The sequence below is a fragment of the Lissotriton vulgaris genome, chromosome 8, assembly GCF_964263255.1.
Source record: "Lissotriton vulgaris chromosome 8, aLisVul1.2, whole genome shotgun sequence".
Taxonomy (NCBI): domain Eukaryota; kingdom Metazoa; phylum Chordata; class Amphibia; order Caudata; family Salamandridae; genus Lissotriton; species Lissotriton vulgaris.
In genome coordinates, this window is record NC_141696.1 from 56,138,308 (window position 1) to 56,154,613 (window position 16,306).

A 16,306-nucleotide genomic window follows, 5' to 3' on the forward strand; every position below is an offset into this window, starting at 1 on the left:
GTGACAGTAATGTTTAGTGAATGTGTGGACTGATCTCCATGTAGCAGCTTTGCAGATTTCTGCCAAAGGGATATTTCTCACCAAGGCAGTAGCAGCTGCCTTGGCCCTAGAGGAGTGCGCTCTGGGTTTACCATTAAGAGACTTGTTAGATAGCTGATAGCATAAAGAAGGTGAAGTGCAAGGTTGCGGAGAGCCTGACAAGGTGGGAGAATAGTCCCTGGTAGAGGATGATGTATTCCCATGGTGACAATGTGATTGTGATCAATTGCTGGACCTATGCCTTGAATGAGTGTGCGTCCATCTGGTATTAGAACGATCAGATTCATGATGCCCATGACTTGGGTGATGGCATGACCTTGACTGCGAACGCTGTTCGAGAGCTGGAGATGCAGGCCCTTGAGGCACCGAAGGTGGTGGATTGACCGGTGCTGCCGGGCTGGCTGAGCAGGCAACGCTGGAGGCATTGGTACCCCTGGAGGTGGAGGAGCTGGGAAAGGCAGAGGAGGATCCAAAGGCAGCTCTTTCAGAGAAGAAGATCTGGCGCACTCTGATGATGATGAACACATCCGCCTTCCCTAAGAGGCTTTCTGAGCATCGAGGGACTCTTCGACATCGATCTCCATCTCCTCTGTCTAGAATCTTCTCCCTGTCACGCAGGGTTCATCTGGAAAATGTTTTGCAGATGTCACAGGAGGTAGGCAAATGAGAAGAAGACAGGCAGATGATATAGAACTCATGGGGGGTCTGCTTTGGCCTTTTTCTTCCCACAGCAAGCACATTTGTCAAAAAGAGAAGGTCCTTTAAAGCAGAAAAATGTCTGTGTTCTGTCAGAAAAAAATCACAAACTGAGAAAGACAAAAGACATCAAGTGAAACAGTGGTCACTGATATCTGAAGTACTTTTGTAAAGAAAAACCTAAAAAAGGTTGAGTTCAAGGTTCCAAGGGTTTCAGGAGGAGCTGGATAAAAGAACTGAGGTAACTGCCTCTGGCTGAGCATGATGAGATACTGGATGTCCCAGGATTCTTAAAGGTACAGTCTCCTTTTTCTTCCTTTTAATGGCAGCCTACGTGCTACACTGCTCTGCACTTCTTCATAATTCTCTCACATTACAAAAAGGGTTTTTGAAAGATTTTTCCTGTTATTGTTCAAAATTCACATGCATTTCTGCATGTTTATTTGGACATTTTTTTACATGAACATGAAGACTTTTAAACACTGTAGCCTCTTTGTTAGGCTGCATATTGACTTTAAGTGACTATTCAAGGCCTTCCTGAAGAAAGACGAACTTTAGCACTTAAGAAGACATATTGGAAAAAGTGCCCCAGTGTACCCCGCAAGAGGGCAGTAGGCATGGGCGGAAAATCCGTTCCGCTCGCGGATTTTGCGGATTTTCGGGAAATTCGCAATCCGCGAGATTCGCGAATCTCCCGCAAAATCCGCAAATACGCGAGCAGCGGATTTTGCTCGCACTGTTCGCGTGAGTTCGCGTGAGTTCGCGCCCCGCGAATAAGTGCAAAATTGCAGAAATACGATTTTAGCAAAACTGAAAGTAACTACTTACCAGGTTCAAAAGTTCAGGCTCATCATTAGTAGCCATTTCCTGTAGTGCTTCCTGAGGGACCCCTCCAGAGTTCAGTTGCCAGTTGAAACTATTATGTGACCCTGCTCTGAACCTCAGAATAGTTACACATATGCCACAAAGGTCCTGAATTACAGCTAAGGGAGACAAGCAGGAGCCAGGCTGGAAGTTAAAATCCATTAATCAGCCCCTAATTCATTATTGTCAGTTGGGGCAGGGCAGGTGTTGTAACTAATTTTGCAACAATGAAAGAACTTAGCAAGTGCAAAAGATCACTAATCAGGGCGCACTAAGGAAGCAGGTGCCAGCTAAAAAAATATTCTGTGACACATTAATCAGCCCCAAATTAATTCAGGTCACTTGAGGCAGGGAAGGTGTCCTTTGCTTTGCCGAAAATAAAGTACACTGGACAACCAGAGGGTGTGGTGATGAAACAGAGGGTGGCATGGGTGGGCCAGAGGGTGGCATGAGTAGTCAGAGAGTGGCAGTGGTGACAGAGAGTGGCAGTGATGAAGAAGAGTGTCCCAAACAGGCTGGACACGTAGAAACAACAAGTTCGCAAAACTTGCGACCCGACAGGTAAGTTCGCAAATTGCGAAATTGTAAAAACCCTCGCGAACTGGCAGAAACACGGGCGAACACACAAAAAAAAAAAATCCGCAAATTCGCGGATTTTGCGGATTGCGAATCCGCAAATCCGCAAAATTCGCGAACGCGAGTTCCGCAAAATTCGCCCATGCTTAGAGGGCAGGACTATTGTACGCTGATGACTATACTTGGAAACCCCCTACGAGAGAAACTAAGTTCTGGCAGGGGGAGTATTGTATGCTCCCCAGGGTCAAAAAAATAGTGTGAAAGAGATTTGGATGCTACTGCTGCAGACAAAGCATCATGCAAGTATCCATGTAGAATTACCACCCACGTAAACTGGATCTGGTATTCCAACATCCAGGAAAACCAGGTGTGGGAACACCAATCCATTTGGAATCAGGCAGAGCTGAATTCCATATGACAACTCCACTCTACCTGACTCATAATCAGGGCCTAAATGTAGCTCCGTAAAGTGAGGAGGATCCATATCCCTCTTACTCTGCCCCAGAAAGTACAGGTGTGAACCCCGTGCAGCGACAAACTCTAAATCTTGTAGTCGCCACAGCTCGTGCTTAAAACTGAGGCACTTGAAATCAACCCATTATTATGTCTCAATGTTGAAGGCTCAAAGAACTTTGATTCAATGTTAGGGTTTCAACACTATTTCAATAGTGAGGTCCTCACCGACATTTGTGTTTCCACTCCTCACTTGAATGTCGAGGTCAAATTCAAGAGCACAAATTGGTGTTTACAGTCAAATTTACTATCATTTGTCAAATTTGGTTAACTAAATTTATTTATAGGTATCTTTTTTGCTTAAAACTGCTTGCAAAACAAGTTTATTGAAAAGCATTGTCGTGGGATCTATCATCTACTGATGGAGAAACTAGAATTGAACTCAAATAGCTTTTAGCCTCCACAGGTCTATTTGCAGAATAAAGTATTTGCAAATTAGATCCCACTGAACTACTCCTACAGTTTGTGCTAATTTCCGAATATGAACGGATTCACAAGAGATCCCAAGGGGAGAACTCTACAGGCAACTGTGGTATTCTTGGTGAACTCCAACGTGGAACCTTCACACAAGTATTATATGCCAAGCAGAATTGTGCATGCAGACATGTGCAGTAAGTGTGCTCTTACATATACAACTTGGGTAACATAATCCTCCCTCAGAAGAAATGTCTTCTTCTGCAGCATCATTAAATACGGTGAAAGAGAATTGACTTTTCATGTACAGGGAGGCCTGATTTGTGAATAGTTGTCATTCGGTTGTGAATTTTTCATGCTTATGGAATTGCAACGTATGTCGTGGTGCGAAGCATAAGGCTCTGCTGGCTTGGAAATAAAAGGAAAATTACCAAACTAAGTAGGAGGGTTGAAATTAAAATAAGAATGGCCATTGGTCCAAATAATTTAAATGATTTGCTTGATTCAATAAGGTAAAGAAAACACGAAAGTGGCGAATAAAACGGCACCATATGAATAGTTTCAAAGAGGAGAAAGGACACTGACAATGCAGATGTGTAACAATTAAATGAATCCTACCTTTCAAACACCACTTCAGGGTTTATTGTCTTTTTGATGTTCTTGTTGGCTTTTAGGAATCCCTGAAAGAGGTTTTCAATATCTTCAGGCAGGTAAAGGCCTTGAAAGGTGCCCTCTGACATCACTGCCAAGAATTTCTGCAAGTTGTGGTCCCCTGCCCTTTCATGTACCAAAATTGTGGTGCTCTTCGACAGAATCCCAGCATTCCAGATAGCTTCACGGATTAAAGTGTTCACTTCTGCATCTGTGGCATAGTCTGGTACTTCAAACAACATGGATTGGGTGAGCTTGGCTGCCAGGTTAACCAGCAACCGTCTACCAGTGCCCAGACACATAGCCATGAGGATGCTGTGCCCATGAGGTGTGATCAGGATCCGGAGGAGACGAGCAAGGTGCTGCAGGACCTCTTTAGAAAACACAAGTTCATGCCCACTAGACTTCTCTGAATGTGTTCTATTTAGTTGTGTGTAAAGTTGGTTAGCAAGTGTTTCTGGTTTGCATTCCTGGTATGCTTGTGTACCTGCTACACTGCTATTGGTTGGAAACGTAGCCATGCTAAAAATAAGGTCTTGCACCTTTTCTTCTGGGCCCCGTAACAGGTTTGGTGGCAGAAGGGGGCCTGTGACTGTTATAGCCTGCTGTGTTCCATTTCTCTTTTTAGAAGATGCTGTTCTCTGTCTTCGCCTCAATGCACGATGCCTTTTAACTGAGGATCCAGCACCTTGAGACCTGGCTGACTGTGGTGGCGGTGAAGGCTGCAAGGTCGACTTTGTTTTGGGAGTACTGATAGCATGTTCTCCTTCCTTGCCTTTGGTCTTGGTTGCTATTGAATGACCAGGTGCAGAACTCAAACTCTTTGGCTCATCAACAGAACTAAAAAGTGGGACCATAGCCTTGGAACGGTTGTTCTGAACAACTGAAGGCAGTGTGTCAGTATCACTAGTGGTATCGTCAAACTCAGTCTCTTCCTGGCTCTCGCTCTCGTCCTCCTCCGCTGAAGTGGTGGTGTTGCTGGAAAACCGTCCACTGTCACCCAGACAAAAGACATTAAAGGAATCAAATGTTATTGTGGGATCCACCATTACTCTATACTCATCAGTGACAGTATTTTCCTCTGTTTCCTGTCCTGGTTTTCCTCCCTGCTCTTGGATCTCTTGCCCAGGTGTTTCCGATATGACAGTTTCATCTTTTCTATAATGTAAATCATGACTAGCTATGGGGTCTTCTTGAGGATTTGGGGGAAATAATTCATGCCCATCACTCTCCCAGGGTTGAACCAAAGACATATCTCCCACTGTCCCCAGCCCTTTAGAAGACAGCTTACGTATAGCATCCTTGGTGCAGAAAGATGATTCTGCAACTGCTGCCAATATCTCAACAAACTGAGCCTTTTCCTCTTCTGTCAGTAGACGATCACAATACGTGCGGAGGGATTCGTGGAGCCAGAGGCGGGCAAGAACTCTTACATTTAGAGTTGAAGGAGAATACTCCTCTGGAATAGGCTGACTGCTGAGTAACTTGTATCCTTCCACTGCGCTGGAGAGAAGTATCACAATTTGGGTCGAGAGTAAGAACAAGCCTTTGAATAATTTCTCAATGTCATGCAGAGAGAAGAGATAATGGCTGTGGCTTGGAGAAGGCCTAAAGGCTCTTTTTGTCGAAAGGTAGATGTCAATGGTGGCGCTGACCAGAGCAGCGGCAGTCTCTGCTGGCCTGGCTAGTGAAGGGGCCTGCTGTAACCACTTTTCAGTCCTTGGAGTAAAAATGCTAATTAACGATTCTCTGGTTGCAGTTGGGAGTGAGACAACGGTGAAGAGCCTGGTAAAACGTGGTGAGATGGGGCATGCAGGATCTGCTGGTGTTGATATTGTGGCAATATAATTGAGTCCCTGGGGGTTGAGGTAATGCCCGAGCTGGAGCGACTCTGCACTTTGACTTGCATGTTCAGAGAGAGCTTGGCGGAGCACCTCAAGGATGGACAGACTCTCTTTACCAGCAGCTGAAAGGTAAAAAGGCAACACTCAGGTATCAGAGGAACAACTTGCATTTTGTTGCTTAACAAACTGTGCTTACCTCGAAGGCAGGTACTTAGCCTTTCATCTCTCTACCATGAGTGGGCAATTAGACCATAACTTGAGAAGTATGTACAAGCTCGTACTGCACAACAATAACTCCTCATGTCCTTTTGTCTATTAACAACAGCAGCACTGTGCTCTACACTCACTCAGATCAGTGGTCACCAACAGATCAAATCCTTTACCAGTCCTCTTGACACCACCACACAGTTCTTACTCAGTTGGCATTCATTCTGTAACCGTTTATTCCATAATCATAAATGGGAAGCTATTTCCATACAAATAAAGCCACTTCTTCGAGGGCCCGTCAAAATTAATAAAAACATGAACAAACATTGTACAATGGCTCAAATAAGTCATGGTGAATCAGAATAGCCCCAGGACAGTCACAAAGTAAAAGAAAATCAGAACCAGGATAACAAATGTGATAATGTTTGCTATTGGTCGATTAATCCCAAGCGGTAGTCCTCTTAGCAAGGGAAGCCACACTTTCGCCTAGAGAAGTGTCATGCGTTGCACGTCAAGTTGGATTGGTGTTACCACGAGTTAAGCCCTTTCTCTCAGGGAATGGGTTGTAGCTGAGCAAGGGAGAAGCTATATCCAAGAGAAAATGAATGCTGATTGGCAGCTGTGCCCCTCCTTGCCAAAAGATGGTTCCCTATATGCTGGTAAGAAAGCTTGTGACAAGGACATGCTCTATGAAGTGCCTGGAAAACCCCAATGCTGGGACAGTGGGACCCAGGCTCTATTAGGCCGGGTCTCATCATGGAATTGAATGTGCATCGCAAAATCATTGATGTATCAGCTTTTACCTGTGGAAACAGTAAGAAACCTGAGCGGCATGGCAGGGCCGGCCGTAGGCATGTGCAAGCTGTGCACCTGCACAGGGCCACCAAATCCCAGGGGCCGCCACATCAATATATATCCTTAAAATAATAATCCTCTGAGGATGGATACATATTTGTGTGGGGGCCCCTGGCAGGGATTTGGTGGCCTCTGGCTCTATACAACTTCCAAACACCACGATCCCCCCTCTTCACTGGCCTCCGCGCTCCGCCCCACCCAGACCCCCTCTTCCGGGGACCCCTACCTACGCTCCCTGCCCAGGGCCACCATGAACCTAGAGCCGCCCCTGGGCATGGTCAGGAAAAACCAAGGCTGGAGTCAAGATTTGGACTGTAGTCAAGATATGGATGGCACTGAGAATTCTCACCAATGGTCAATAAACCATCTTTTTTTATCAACCACCCTCACAACTCCTGCTTCCACGCACTGCACTATTCTAGAAATCCTCCCCAAGGGACATTTCACAGAAGCATTCAATACGTCAGCCTTCTAAGAAATAAAGTGCAGATCCTATCATTCTGTCCAACTACCACCCAATTTACGACCTCACCCGCATTAATGAGAAGTTAGATACCAGATTCACATGACGGCTCTAACCACACTTAGAAACACAATATTCACAGCTATTTTGACCCAGGAATTCACGCTCACTGTATGACCTGAACAACTATAATAAACAGAGGAAAAGAACTACTGTACTCTATTCATGAAGAACAAATGAACATTCCTGCTCCTTGGCATATTAGCGTCATTCAGCACCATCAACCACATGGTAGTGCTGTAATGACTACAAGATGTACCGGGGTAATGTCCACAGCCCTCACCTGATTCCCATATTTCTGGGAAACTGCATCCACCAAGTACAACAGTTCACTTTCCTTTCCAAGATCATACTCATCACTTGTAGAGACTTCCAGAAATGGGCATTCACTATCTGCTGTCCAATATCCTATGTGCACAAGTATACACATACCCATAATACTAGTTCAGGCCATCCCAACGCCCTATTGATAAAAAAAAGCCCAATGCAATAGACCTCCACCCACAATTCAATGGTCCTCCTCAACTGAGAGCTGTCATTCACAGCCCAAATCTCTGAAGTCATAAAAAGGGCCTTCAATCCTTTTATGCCTCCATAAGGTGTCTTCGGCCTCCTGGCCGTTTGCCACAAGACTGTGCCTTGGCACTAGAGTGAATATTTCCTGCCTAGATTATTGCAATGTCCTTTCCATAGGTCTATGAGGCAAGTCTTTGGGCAAACTCTAAAGAATCCAGACCTACATCTCTCATTCAACTTTTAAGCTTAAATGGGCGACTTTTTCTCCTGGTCATGAAGTGCGCACTGGCTGCCAGTGCATGAAAGGATGCCGTTCAAAACTCTCTGTACTACCCTCAATGTTTTACACTCTCATAGTTCCAGCTTCCTCAGTCAGATCGTATCCAAATCACCTCCCAACCAGATGCCTACGGTCAGCCTCCCATAATCTGCTAGCCATATGCACATTTCAGTCCAAATCTTTGCATCCTTAACACTTGTTCATACTGATCTGTTTGTAATCCATTGTGGAATAAAAAATACATCAACCTTTAGTTTATCACATACTTTCTTTTCAGATTAGTGACAAAATGTGACCTTAATTCAACAACATTTTCAAGGGTAGTCTTCATCACAAATAAAGATCTATGATTTCGTTTTTCTTTCCCCAAGAGGAATGTCCCTTGTCTCCCCATATAAGTGAGTACAATTGAAGGTTTGTACTTTTGTAATCCTGATATGATGGACCAGGCACTTAAAGTTTATTCAATAATATCTGCACTGTACAGGTTTATTTATACATTCACTCACTCAAGCAAGCAAAAGTGATATTTCTGTCTTGTAGGTGAGACTTTTCTCTCCACAGTTTTATCCCTTCCGCCCTTCTTGCTCTGTCAAGTGATCCCTCATTGTTACAGACATATGACATGCTAGTACTCCTTATCACCAGGATAGCCTTGAACCCACGAACATTTCACTTGGATCCTCAGAATTGTTCTCTATCTCACCTAGTTCACTGTTGAATACACAATTCCTGATGCAATAGTAATCACAAGCAAATGGAACAGTTATCCGTGTGCTTCCCTGAATGACTGAAAAAGGTGTGAGAGCTCAGAAATAAAAGAATGCACGTACCAGGAGAAGCAGCATGGAGGTCTTCCAGGAATACAAGGTAACGAGTTGGTAACCCTCGCACAGATGTCATCTGAATCTCATGAAGTGGGGATAAATGGATGCCAGCCCTCTTGCCTCGTGGAACCTTACTGGCCAGTAGCTGCCGCAGGTGGCTTGCAGTTGGGCAGGTGCTGAGAGGAATGCGGTGGTAAATGTGGCTGTGGTTGAGCTGCATCTTCATAAAGGACGACTTCCCTGACCCAGGCTCTCCTGCCAGGAGCACAGGGTGAGAAGAGCCCAGAAGCAGATCCATCAGGTAGAACAAGCTCTCATACTGCAAATAAAGAGACAGGTGAAACCACAATACAGCAAATACAATAATGTATTAGTATATATACCATGACTACACACTGACCAGGGTGAAATCACACTACAGCACATACCATAAGGTATTTATATATTATACAACTACACACAAACCAAGGTGATCCCAACTACAGCACATACCATCCAGTATTAGTGAACTAGTTACTTACCTTTGGTAATGCTTTTTTCTGTTAGAGACTATCTAACTGCAGATTCCGGAAAAGATTCTGGAAAAGTGGGTCACAAAACATCTGTCTAAATACCTGGAGACTGGGTCCTGTCTGGATGAAGTCCAATTCGGGTTTAGACCGGCCCATGGGACGGAATCAGCGTTGGTGACTGTACTTGACGACCTCAGGACGCGAGCCGACCATGGAAGAGCAGCCTTTTTAGTGTTGCTCGATATGTCGGCAGCGTTCGATACTGTCAGTCACGCAATTCTGATTAACAGATTAGAGGAAGTAGGGGTAACTGGCCTTGCCCTACAGTGGCTGACATCTTACCTTGGAAACCGTCACCAGGTAGTGGCATTGCCACCGTTTCAATCCAACATCAGAAGAGTGGCGCAAGGTGTTCCACAAGCGTCGGCCATCAGCCCTATCCTCTTCAACCTGTACCTGCGGCCCCTAGTTGCACTGATCAGATCTTTTGGCATAGCGGTGACGAATTACGCAGACGACACTCAACTTGTCTTCTCACTTGAGGGCAAGGAAACAGTGACACTTGACATCTTCCACCGCTGTATGCTCGCAACTGCGGACTGGCTGAATCAGAATTCGTTACAGTTTAACAGCTCTAAGACAGAAGTCTTACACTGCACCACTGACCGCGTCCCTAGACCTCTTCAGCCGGATTTCTGGCCACCCTCCTTCCAAAGCACGACTGCGTCTACCACCTCGGTCCGTAACTTGGGAGTGATGTTTGGGTCCAATCTCCAACTGGATGCAGCTGTCAATAAAACAGTGAGTACTTGCATGGGATTGCTTCGTATGTTGAGAAAGGTCCTCCCGATGCTTCCCATGGACAGTAGGCCAGAGGTGGTGAGGAGCATCATCGTAAGCCGCCTGGACTACTGCAATGCTCTATTTCTTGGAGCACCAGCTACCTTGATAGGAAAACTGCAACGGGTGCAGAATCTTGCAGCCAAATTAGCGCTTGCTCGCCGCCGCCTCGACTCCTCATCCCAGGCATTAAGAGACCTTCATTGGTTACCGATCCTTCAACGGATCGATTTTAAATCTCTATGTATTGTATTCAGGGCCCTTCACGGACAAGGCCCAGTACCACTTCAGAACATGTTCCATTGGTACACTCCGTCCAGATCCCTTTGTTCGGCTTCCGCCCACCTTGCTGTGGTGCCTAAAGTTCTGAGATCACGGCTGGGTGGCCGATCTTTCAGCTTTACGGCAGCCAGATTATGGAACACTCTTCCGCTAGGATTGAGAAGTATGAATGACCTTGTCTCTTTCAAGAAAAATTTAAAAACACATCTCTTTCCTAGGACCGCATCTTCCTAGTTCCTAAATCAGTAGGGTGCGCAGCAGGATCCTTTCAGTCAAAGCGCCAGGATACCCGTGGGGTGACAGACACGCGCTATAAAAGATTACCAATACATACATACAGATTCCTCATCTTAGAATATTTGCCAGGTGTAACACTGGATCAGGAAAATCTTCAGCAGTACCATTGAGTGCTGATAAGTAGCATCAAGCAGCTCGGCATCCACATCGTCTATGTTGGTAGTGACATGCACAGTGACTATATAAGCATAACTCTGCATGTGCTGACATCAGTTTCTTTCGTGGCTAATTCTGCACAAAAAATGCTAAGCCAGACTGAACTATGTGTGCCCATTGTTTAGATATTAACTAGGACTTTCTGGTAAAGAGCCCATTTCACAGAGGGGGAGGGTCAGTGAAGAATCTGCAGTTAGATAGAGTCTCCACCAGAAAATGTGTTTCAGAAGGTAAGTAACTTGTTCATCAGATAGAGATTTCTAACCACAGATTCCTCACCTTCGTATAGATACCCAAGCAATACCTCCCCAGAAGTGGGTCTGTGATTGGGCTCAAACCAGGAAGTCCTGGAGATATGAACAGGCAAAATGCCAGTCCCAACAGACCTGAACGTCCAGGTAGTACTAGGTTGTGAACATATGAAGTGAAGTGGCAGCATGGCCGATGTCCAGGACTGGTGCCCTGTGTGCTAAAGAAGGCTGCTTCTTAGCTAGTGCATAGCAGATTTTAATGCATAGTACAATCCATCGAGAGATGGACTGTTTCTAGACTGCCTAACCTTTTTTTGCTCTACTGAAACCAATGAAGAGCTTATCAACCACCCAGTGTTCTTTGGTATGATCAATGTAAAAAGAGAGGGCTCTTTTTGGATCCAAACAGTGGAGTCTCTCCTCTTCCTTAGAAGGATGAGGCATTGTGAAAAAATGTTTTTGATGCTTTCAGCGACGTGGAAAAGAATTACCACTTTCAGTAGAAATTACGCCCTAGTTTCAAGTAGCAGTTTGCCTGGCTAGAAACAGGTGTATGGAGGAATAACCGAAAGAGCTTGAAGTTCACTGACCCTCCTTGCTTATGTTTATTGAGGTCCCATTGGGGTGTGACAAAAGGGTAAAAGGGGCACATGTTGAGGGCCTTAAGGATATGATGCAAAAAAGCAGAGGTGACGGAAAGATAACCTTTAATTATGCCCATGGCAAAACCTTACTGGGCTAACACCAGCACAAACAACAGCCCCTCTGACAAGGAGGCATAAACCAAACCAACTTAAAGGGAGGAACACCAAGCCACAATTTTGCCACCGGCAGATGTACAGAGTTTTTGTTGAGGGATGCTTGGCTGCCAGTATGAAATCACAGAGCTCAGAAGGACGATCAAAAGCATTCAAATGTTAATGCTCAATCTCCATGCATAAGGTGGAGCATGCACAGGTTGGGATGTTGAACCCTGCCCTGCTGCTGTGACATGTGGTGCTCCTGAAGGGCAGCCTGATCGGTGGGCAGAAGCTCATGCTTAAGAGTTGGGCATACCAAACCCTCATGGCCCAGTACGGAGCAACTAAGATAACTTGGGCCCGGTCAGTCCTGATTTTGTTGAGAACCCGCGGCAGGAGTGGTATTTGCAGAAAGGTGTACAGGAGTCCCTGGTTCCTGTCTAATCAGAAAGCGACCTCCGAGCTAAAGCCGCTTTGGAAACGTCAATGTGCCGAAGCGCTGTCATTGCACGCTCTTCGCGAGGTAAACAGATCGAGCCACGGTTCGCCCCATTCGCAGCAGAGACTTTGCTCCAATTTCAGATGTAGATGTCATTCGTGATCTCAAGGCATTGATGGCTGACTTTGTCTACCCTGGTGTTCAGAGATCCGGCCAAATGGTGTACGTCCAGGAAGATGTCCAGGTGCTCCAGCCAACTGCCACAAGGCCGCACCCCAGCCTACTTCTTGCAGTACCACATGGCAGTGGTGTTTTCCGTGAACACCGGAACCAGCCTTCTCTTGATGGATGGGAAGAAGGCCTTTAGCACCAACTTAAATGTTTGCAGCTCCAGAAGGTTTATGTGGAGCACTTTCTCCACCGTAGACCAGAGTTCTCTGATCTCCACCTTCTGCAGAAGTCCAGCCCATCCAATTATAGATGCATCAGTCACTGTCAAATCCGGGTGGGGAAGGCAGAGGGGTCTGCAGTCGATGCAATCATTGTTTGTCAATCACCACTGTAGATCTTTTGCAGTCTCCTCCAAAATCTGGATTAGATGGGGAAGATTCTCCTAATTGTGTGCCCACTGGGACTCCCGATCCCATTGCAGAACTCACTTATGCCACCTGGCATTTCCAGCAGTGTCACGGTGAAGATTAGCCTATTAGCCTTTTACAGATAGAAACCATGTTCATGAAGAGTTGAGGAAGTCTAATCCAAAATCCTTCCTATTCAAGGATTGTAAGGAGTGCAGAGCTCAGGCATCGGATTGAGTGCATGTTTCTCCCTCTTCTTGGAATTTTAGCAAATGATGCTCACTATGTAGCTCAAAGTGGTCCATACATTTTCTGTAGTGACATCTTCCTTACTAGAAGCTTGCATGTTTAATTAGGATCCTCTTGGGACTCATGACACAGTGTACAATTAAGTAATTCTAGCCAGAGCAAATTGGGGAGGAAAAAGGGGCTCCCTTTAAGGAACGAAGAATGGTCAGAAGATACCAAAGAAACATCCTTCTTTCAGAAAGATCCTCACTCCTTAAATATATGGCTCTTTGGCAATAATTGACAGCAGGACTAAGAGGTAAGTAAAGAAAATGTAAAGACGTTCCACACACGAGAGGGAAGATAAACAGAATAGGTCAGGCACTAACTACAGAGTCACCGGAACAAAACAGAATGAGACATTTCTGTTCAGCTATAACAAGGGAACTACAGGGTGAAACAGGTGGTGAAGGAACACACATAAGTACCTGCTGTTGATCTTAACTGCCCAACCACACACAGAAAGAACGAAGGTAGCTGGAAAGACCAAGTTAGGAACAGAGCAGCACAGATGCATGTCAGACATTATACTAAGGTACTGTTACAATTGTGGACTTTCCATAATCAACAGCTGCTCTACAGTCCACAATGCTCATCACAACTTCAATAACAGATTAAATTGGAGCGAACCAGACAATTTCCCCAGTAGCTTTCCACCAAAGACACCCATTGGTTCTAGAGACAAACAGTATCCAGCATGCTATGAAACACCCACACAAAGACAACATTGCATGGGCAAGGTAGGTTGGACCCCTTGGTGCCCTTGGAAATTTGTATTTTGACTTAATCATGACACTAAGCACCTACCAGGAGTTAGGTTTTTAGACCAACAGGCACCGTACTCACTCTTCTACCACTGTGACAATGGAGGCCAGGAATCCATTGAATTTCAGGGCATCCAGTAACCGCAATATCTCCAGAAACAAATTGCAGTCCAGTGGCTAGCACAAGTCACAGTACTAGTCACAAGACCAGGGGTACCAATGACCTACTCGGATACACTGCATCCATTTCCCCCCTGGAGCTAGCATCCGGCACGACTAAGGGCATCCCCACAGACTGAGCAGATATGAATGGAGCACTTTTAGACATCCATAAGTGTCACAAAAGGGCATAGTACATAAATAGAAATGGCAGACTAAATATGTACCTGAGGGAGAGCAGTACAATAGGCTAGTATGTGGCCTTTGAGATGACTGCCATCGAAGGTCTTCAGAGAGCCCACCACTGGATCAAGATACAAATCAAAGATGGAGCTTGCGACCGGCAGTTCAACCTGACAATGGCTTTTCAGGAGGGCTTCGCGCACAAAGGCATCAAACTGGGACCAGTGCCTGTTAGACATGAAAGAAGTATCATGGATCAAAACGGGTACCAAAACCCTGAACATTCAGGATACAATCATACAGTCATTTGTAGTCCTCTGCATTCTGCCTTAATGTTTCTGGTGGGGTCTAAAATACTCTGTGTCAAGTTTACATTGCTTTGTCTGCATGTTTGCAGGGTTTACTGTTTCATATATACTTGGGTACAGAACTAGTTACTTACCTGTACACTATGGTTCTCCTGTATTATCTTTCATAGATTCACATGCTTGTATCTTCCCCGTCGTCATGGTGGGAGTCTCCCGGTAAATAATAACCATAGCAGTAGAAGAAAAAACTGCCTGAAACCATAGAGTAGTGAAACCAGAGGGTAACCTCTCCTCCTCATTATGTGGCCCAAACTACAGCCAATCAGCAGCCAGCCCCAGCCTACACCATTCCCAGCAGAGCCACCATACCTCAGATTTCCTACCGCCCAAGAGTGAGCTATGCAGGAAAACCAGAGATAAAAGGTGGTCTACCTAATGGAAACGGGGAGGCGGGCGCATGTGAATCTATGAAAGATAATACTGGAGAACCATAGTGTACAGGTAAGTAACTAGTTCTTTCTCCAGTATTCAATCTTTCATAGATTCACATGCTTGTATCAGAGTAGATAGCAGTTCTTGTAGTTAGCGCGTTTCTAGGCTAGACCCCTTTCCTATCTCGGGGCTGTGTGCCATAAATTGCTTCTATTAAAAAGAACTTATTACAAATCCAAAGGCATGATCAATAAAACGTTGCCATTATAATTATTAGCGTAAGAGAAAACATATCATATAGAAAAAATTAGCAGAATACAATTCATAAACATGTACCTTATTTACCCAATACCCAATACCCAAATATGCCCAATATTTAAAGAGATGTCGCAGAACTGCCTGTCCCACTGCTGCATCTGCTTTCCATTCCGTGTACAGACAGTAATGTTTGGTGAATGTATGAGCAGTCAACCAGGTTGCTGCTCTACATATGTCTGGAAGGGGTACTCCTGCTAGCAATGCAGAAGACGTCGCCATTTTCCGTGTATCATGGGCACGGACTTTCATGTCGAGAGGCCTTCCTGCTTTCTCATGACAGAAGACAATAGCGGATGCAATCCATCTGGAAATGGAGGAACGTGACAGGGCCAGACATTTTCTGGGCCCCGAGTAAGCGACAAACAGTTGGTTTGATTTGCGAAAATATTTTGTCTTTTCAATGTAAAAATGTAGGCATCTGCCAATATCCAAAGTATGTAGAGCTTTTTCAGCCGCTGAGGAAGGATTTTTAAAATATGTAGGCAGGATCACAGGTTCATTTAGATGAAAATAAGAGGGTATTTTAGGCACAAATTTAGGGTGAGTTCTTAGCATCACCTCATCCGGCCTGAATTGAATGAAGGGGTCCAAAATAGAAAAAGCTTGGATCTCGCTCACTCTTCTGGCTGATGTGAGCGCCAGCAGTAATGCTACCTTCCATGACAAGAATTGCAATTCCGATTTGTGTATGGGCTCGAACGGAGCTTTCATAAGCTGTGACAAGACTGTGTTAAGCTGCCATGAAGGTGGAGGATGCTTAACAGCAGGAAACTTCCTGAACAGCCCTTTCAAGAATTCTTTGATTAGTCTGTTAGACCACAAAGACGGGCATCCTGGGGATCTTCTGTATCTGGAAATTGCCGCTAGATGGACTTTAATAGACGAGTGCGCCAGTCCTGATCTGGCTAAATGCAGTAAATAAGGAAGAATTTTCTCAGCAGAGGACGTTAAGGG

At 45.2% G+C, this 16,306-nt stretch overlaps 1 protein-coding gene across 1 annotated transcript in view; it reads right to left on the minus strand.

The window, feature by feature from the left end:
- Nucleotides 1-16,306, minus strand: part of DNHD1 (dynein heavy chain domain 1) — a 682,720-nt gene that overhangs the window by 279,346 nt on the left and 387,068 nt on the right. Inside the window, exons 24-26 of the mRNA XM_086933691.1 lie at nucleotides 14,339-14,522; nucleotides 8,812-9,124; nucleotides 3,721-5,719 (exon numbers count right to left, since the gene is read on the minus strand). Coding sequence (XP_086789817.1) covers nucleotides 3,721-5,719; nucleotides 8,812-9,124; nucleotides 14,339-14,522 — 2,496 coding nt within the window. The remainder of the gene's footprint in view (nucleotides 1-3,720; nucleotides 5,720-8,811; nucleotides 9,125-14,338; nucleotides 14,523-16,306) is intronic.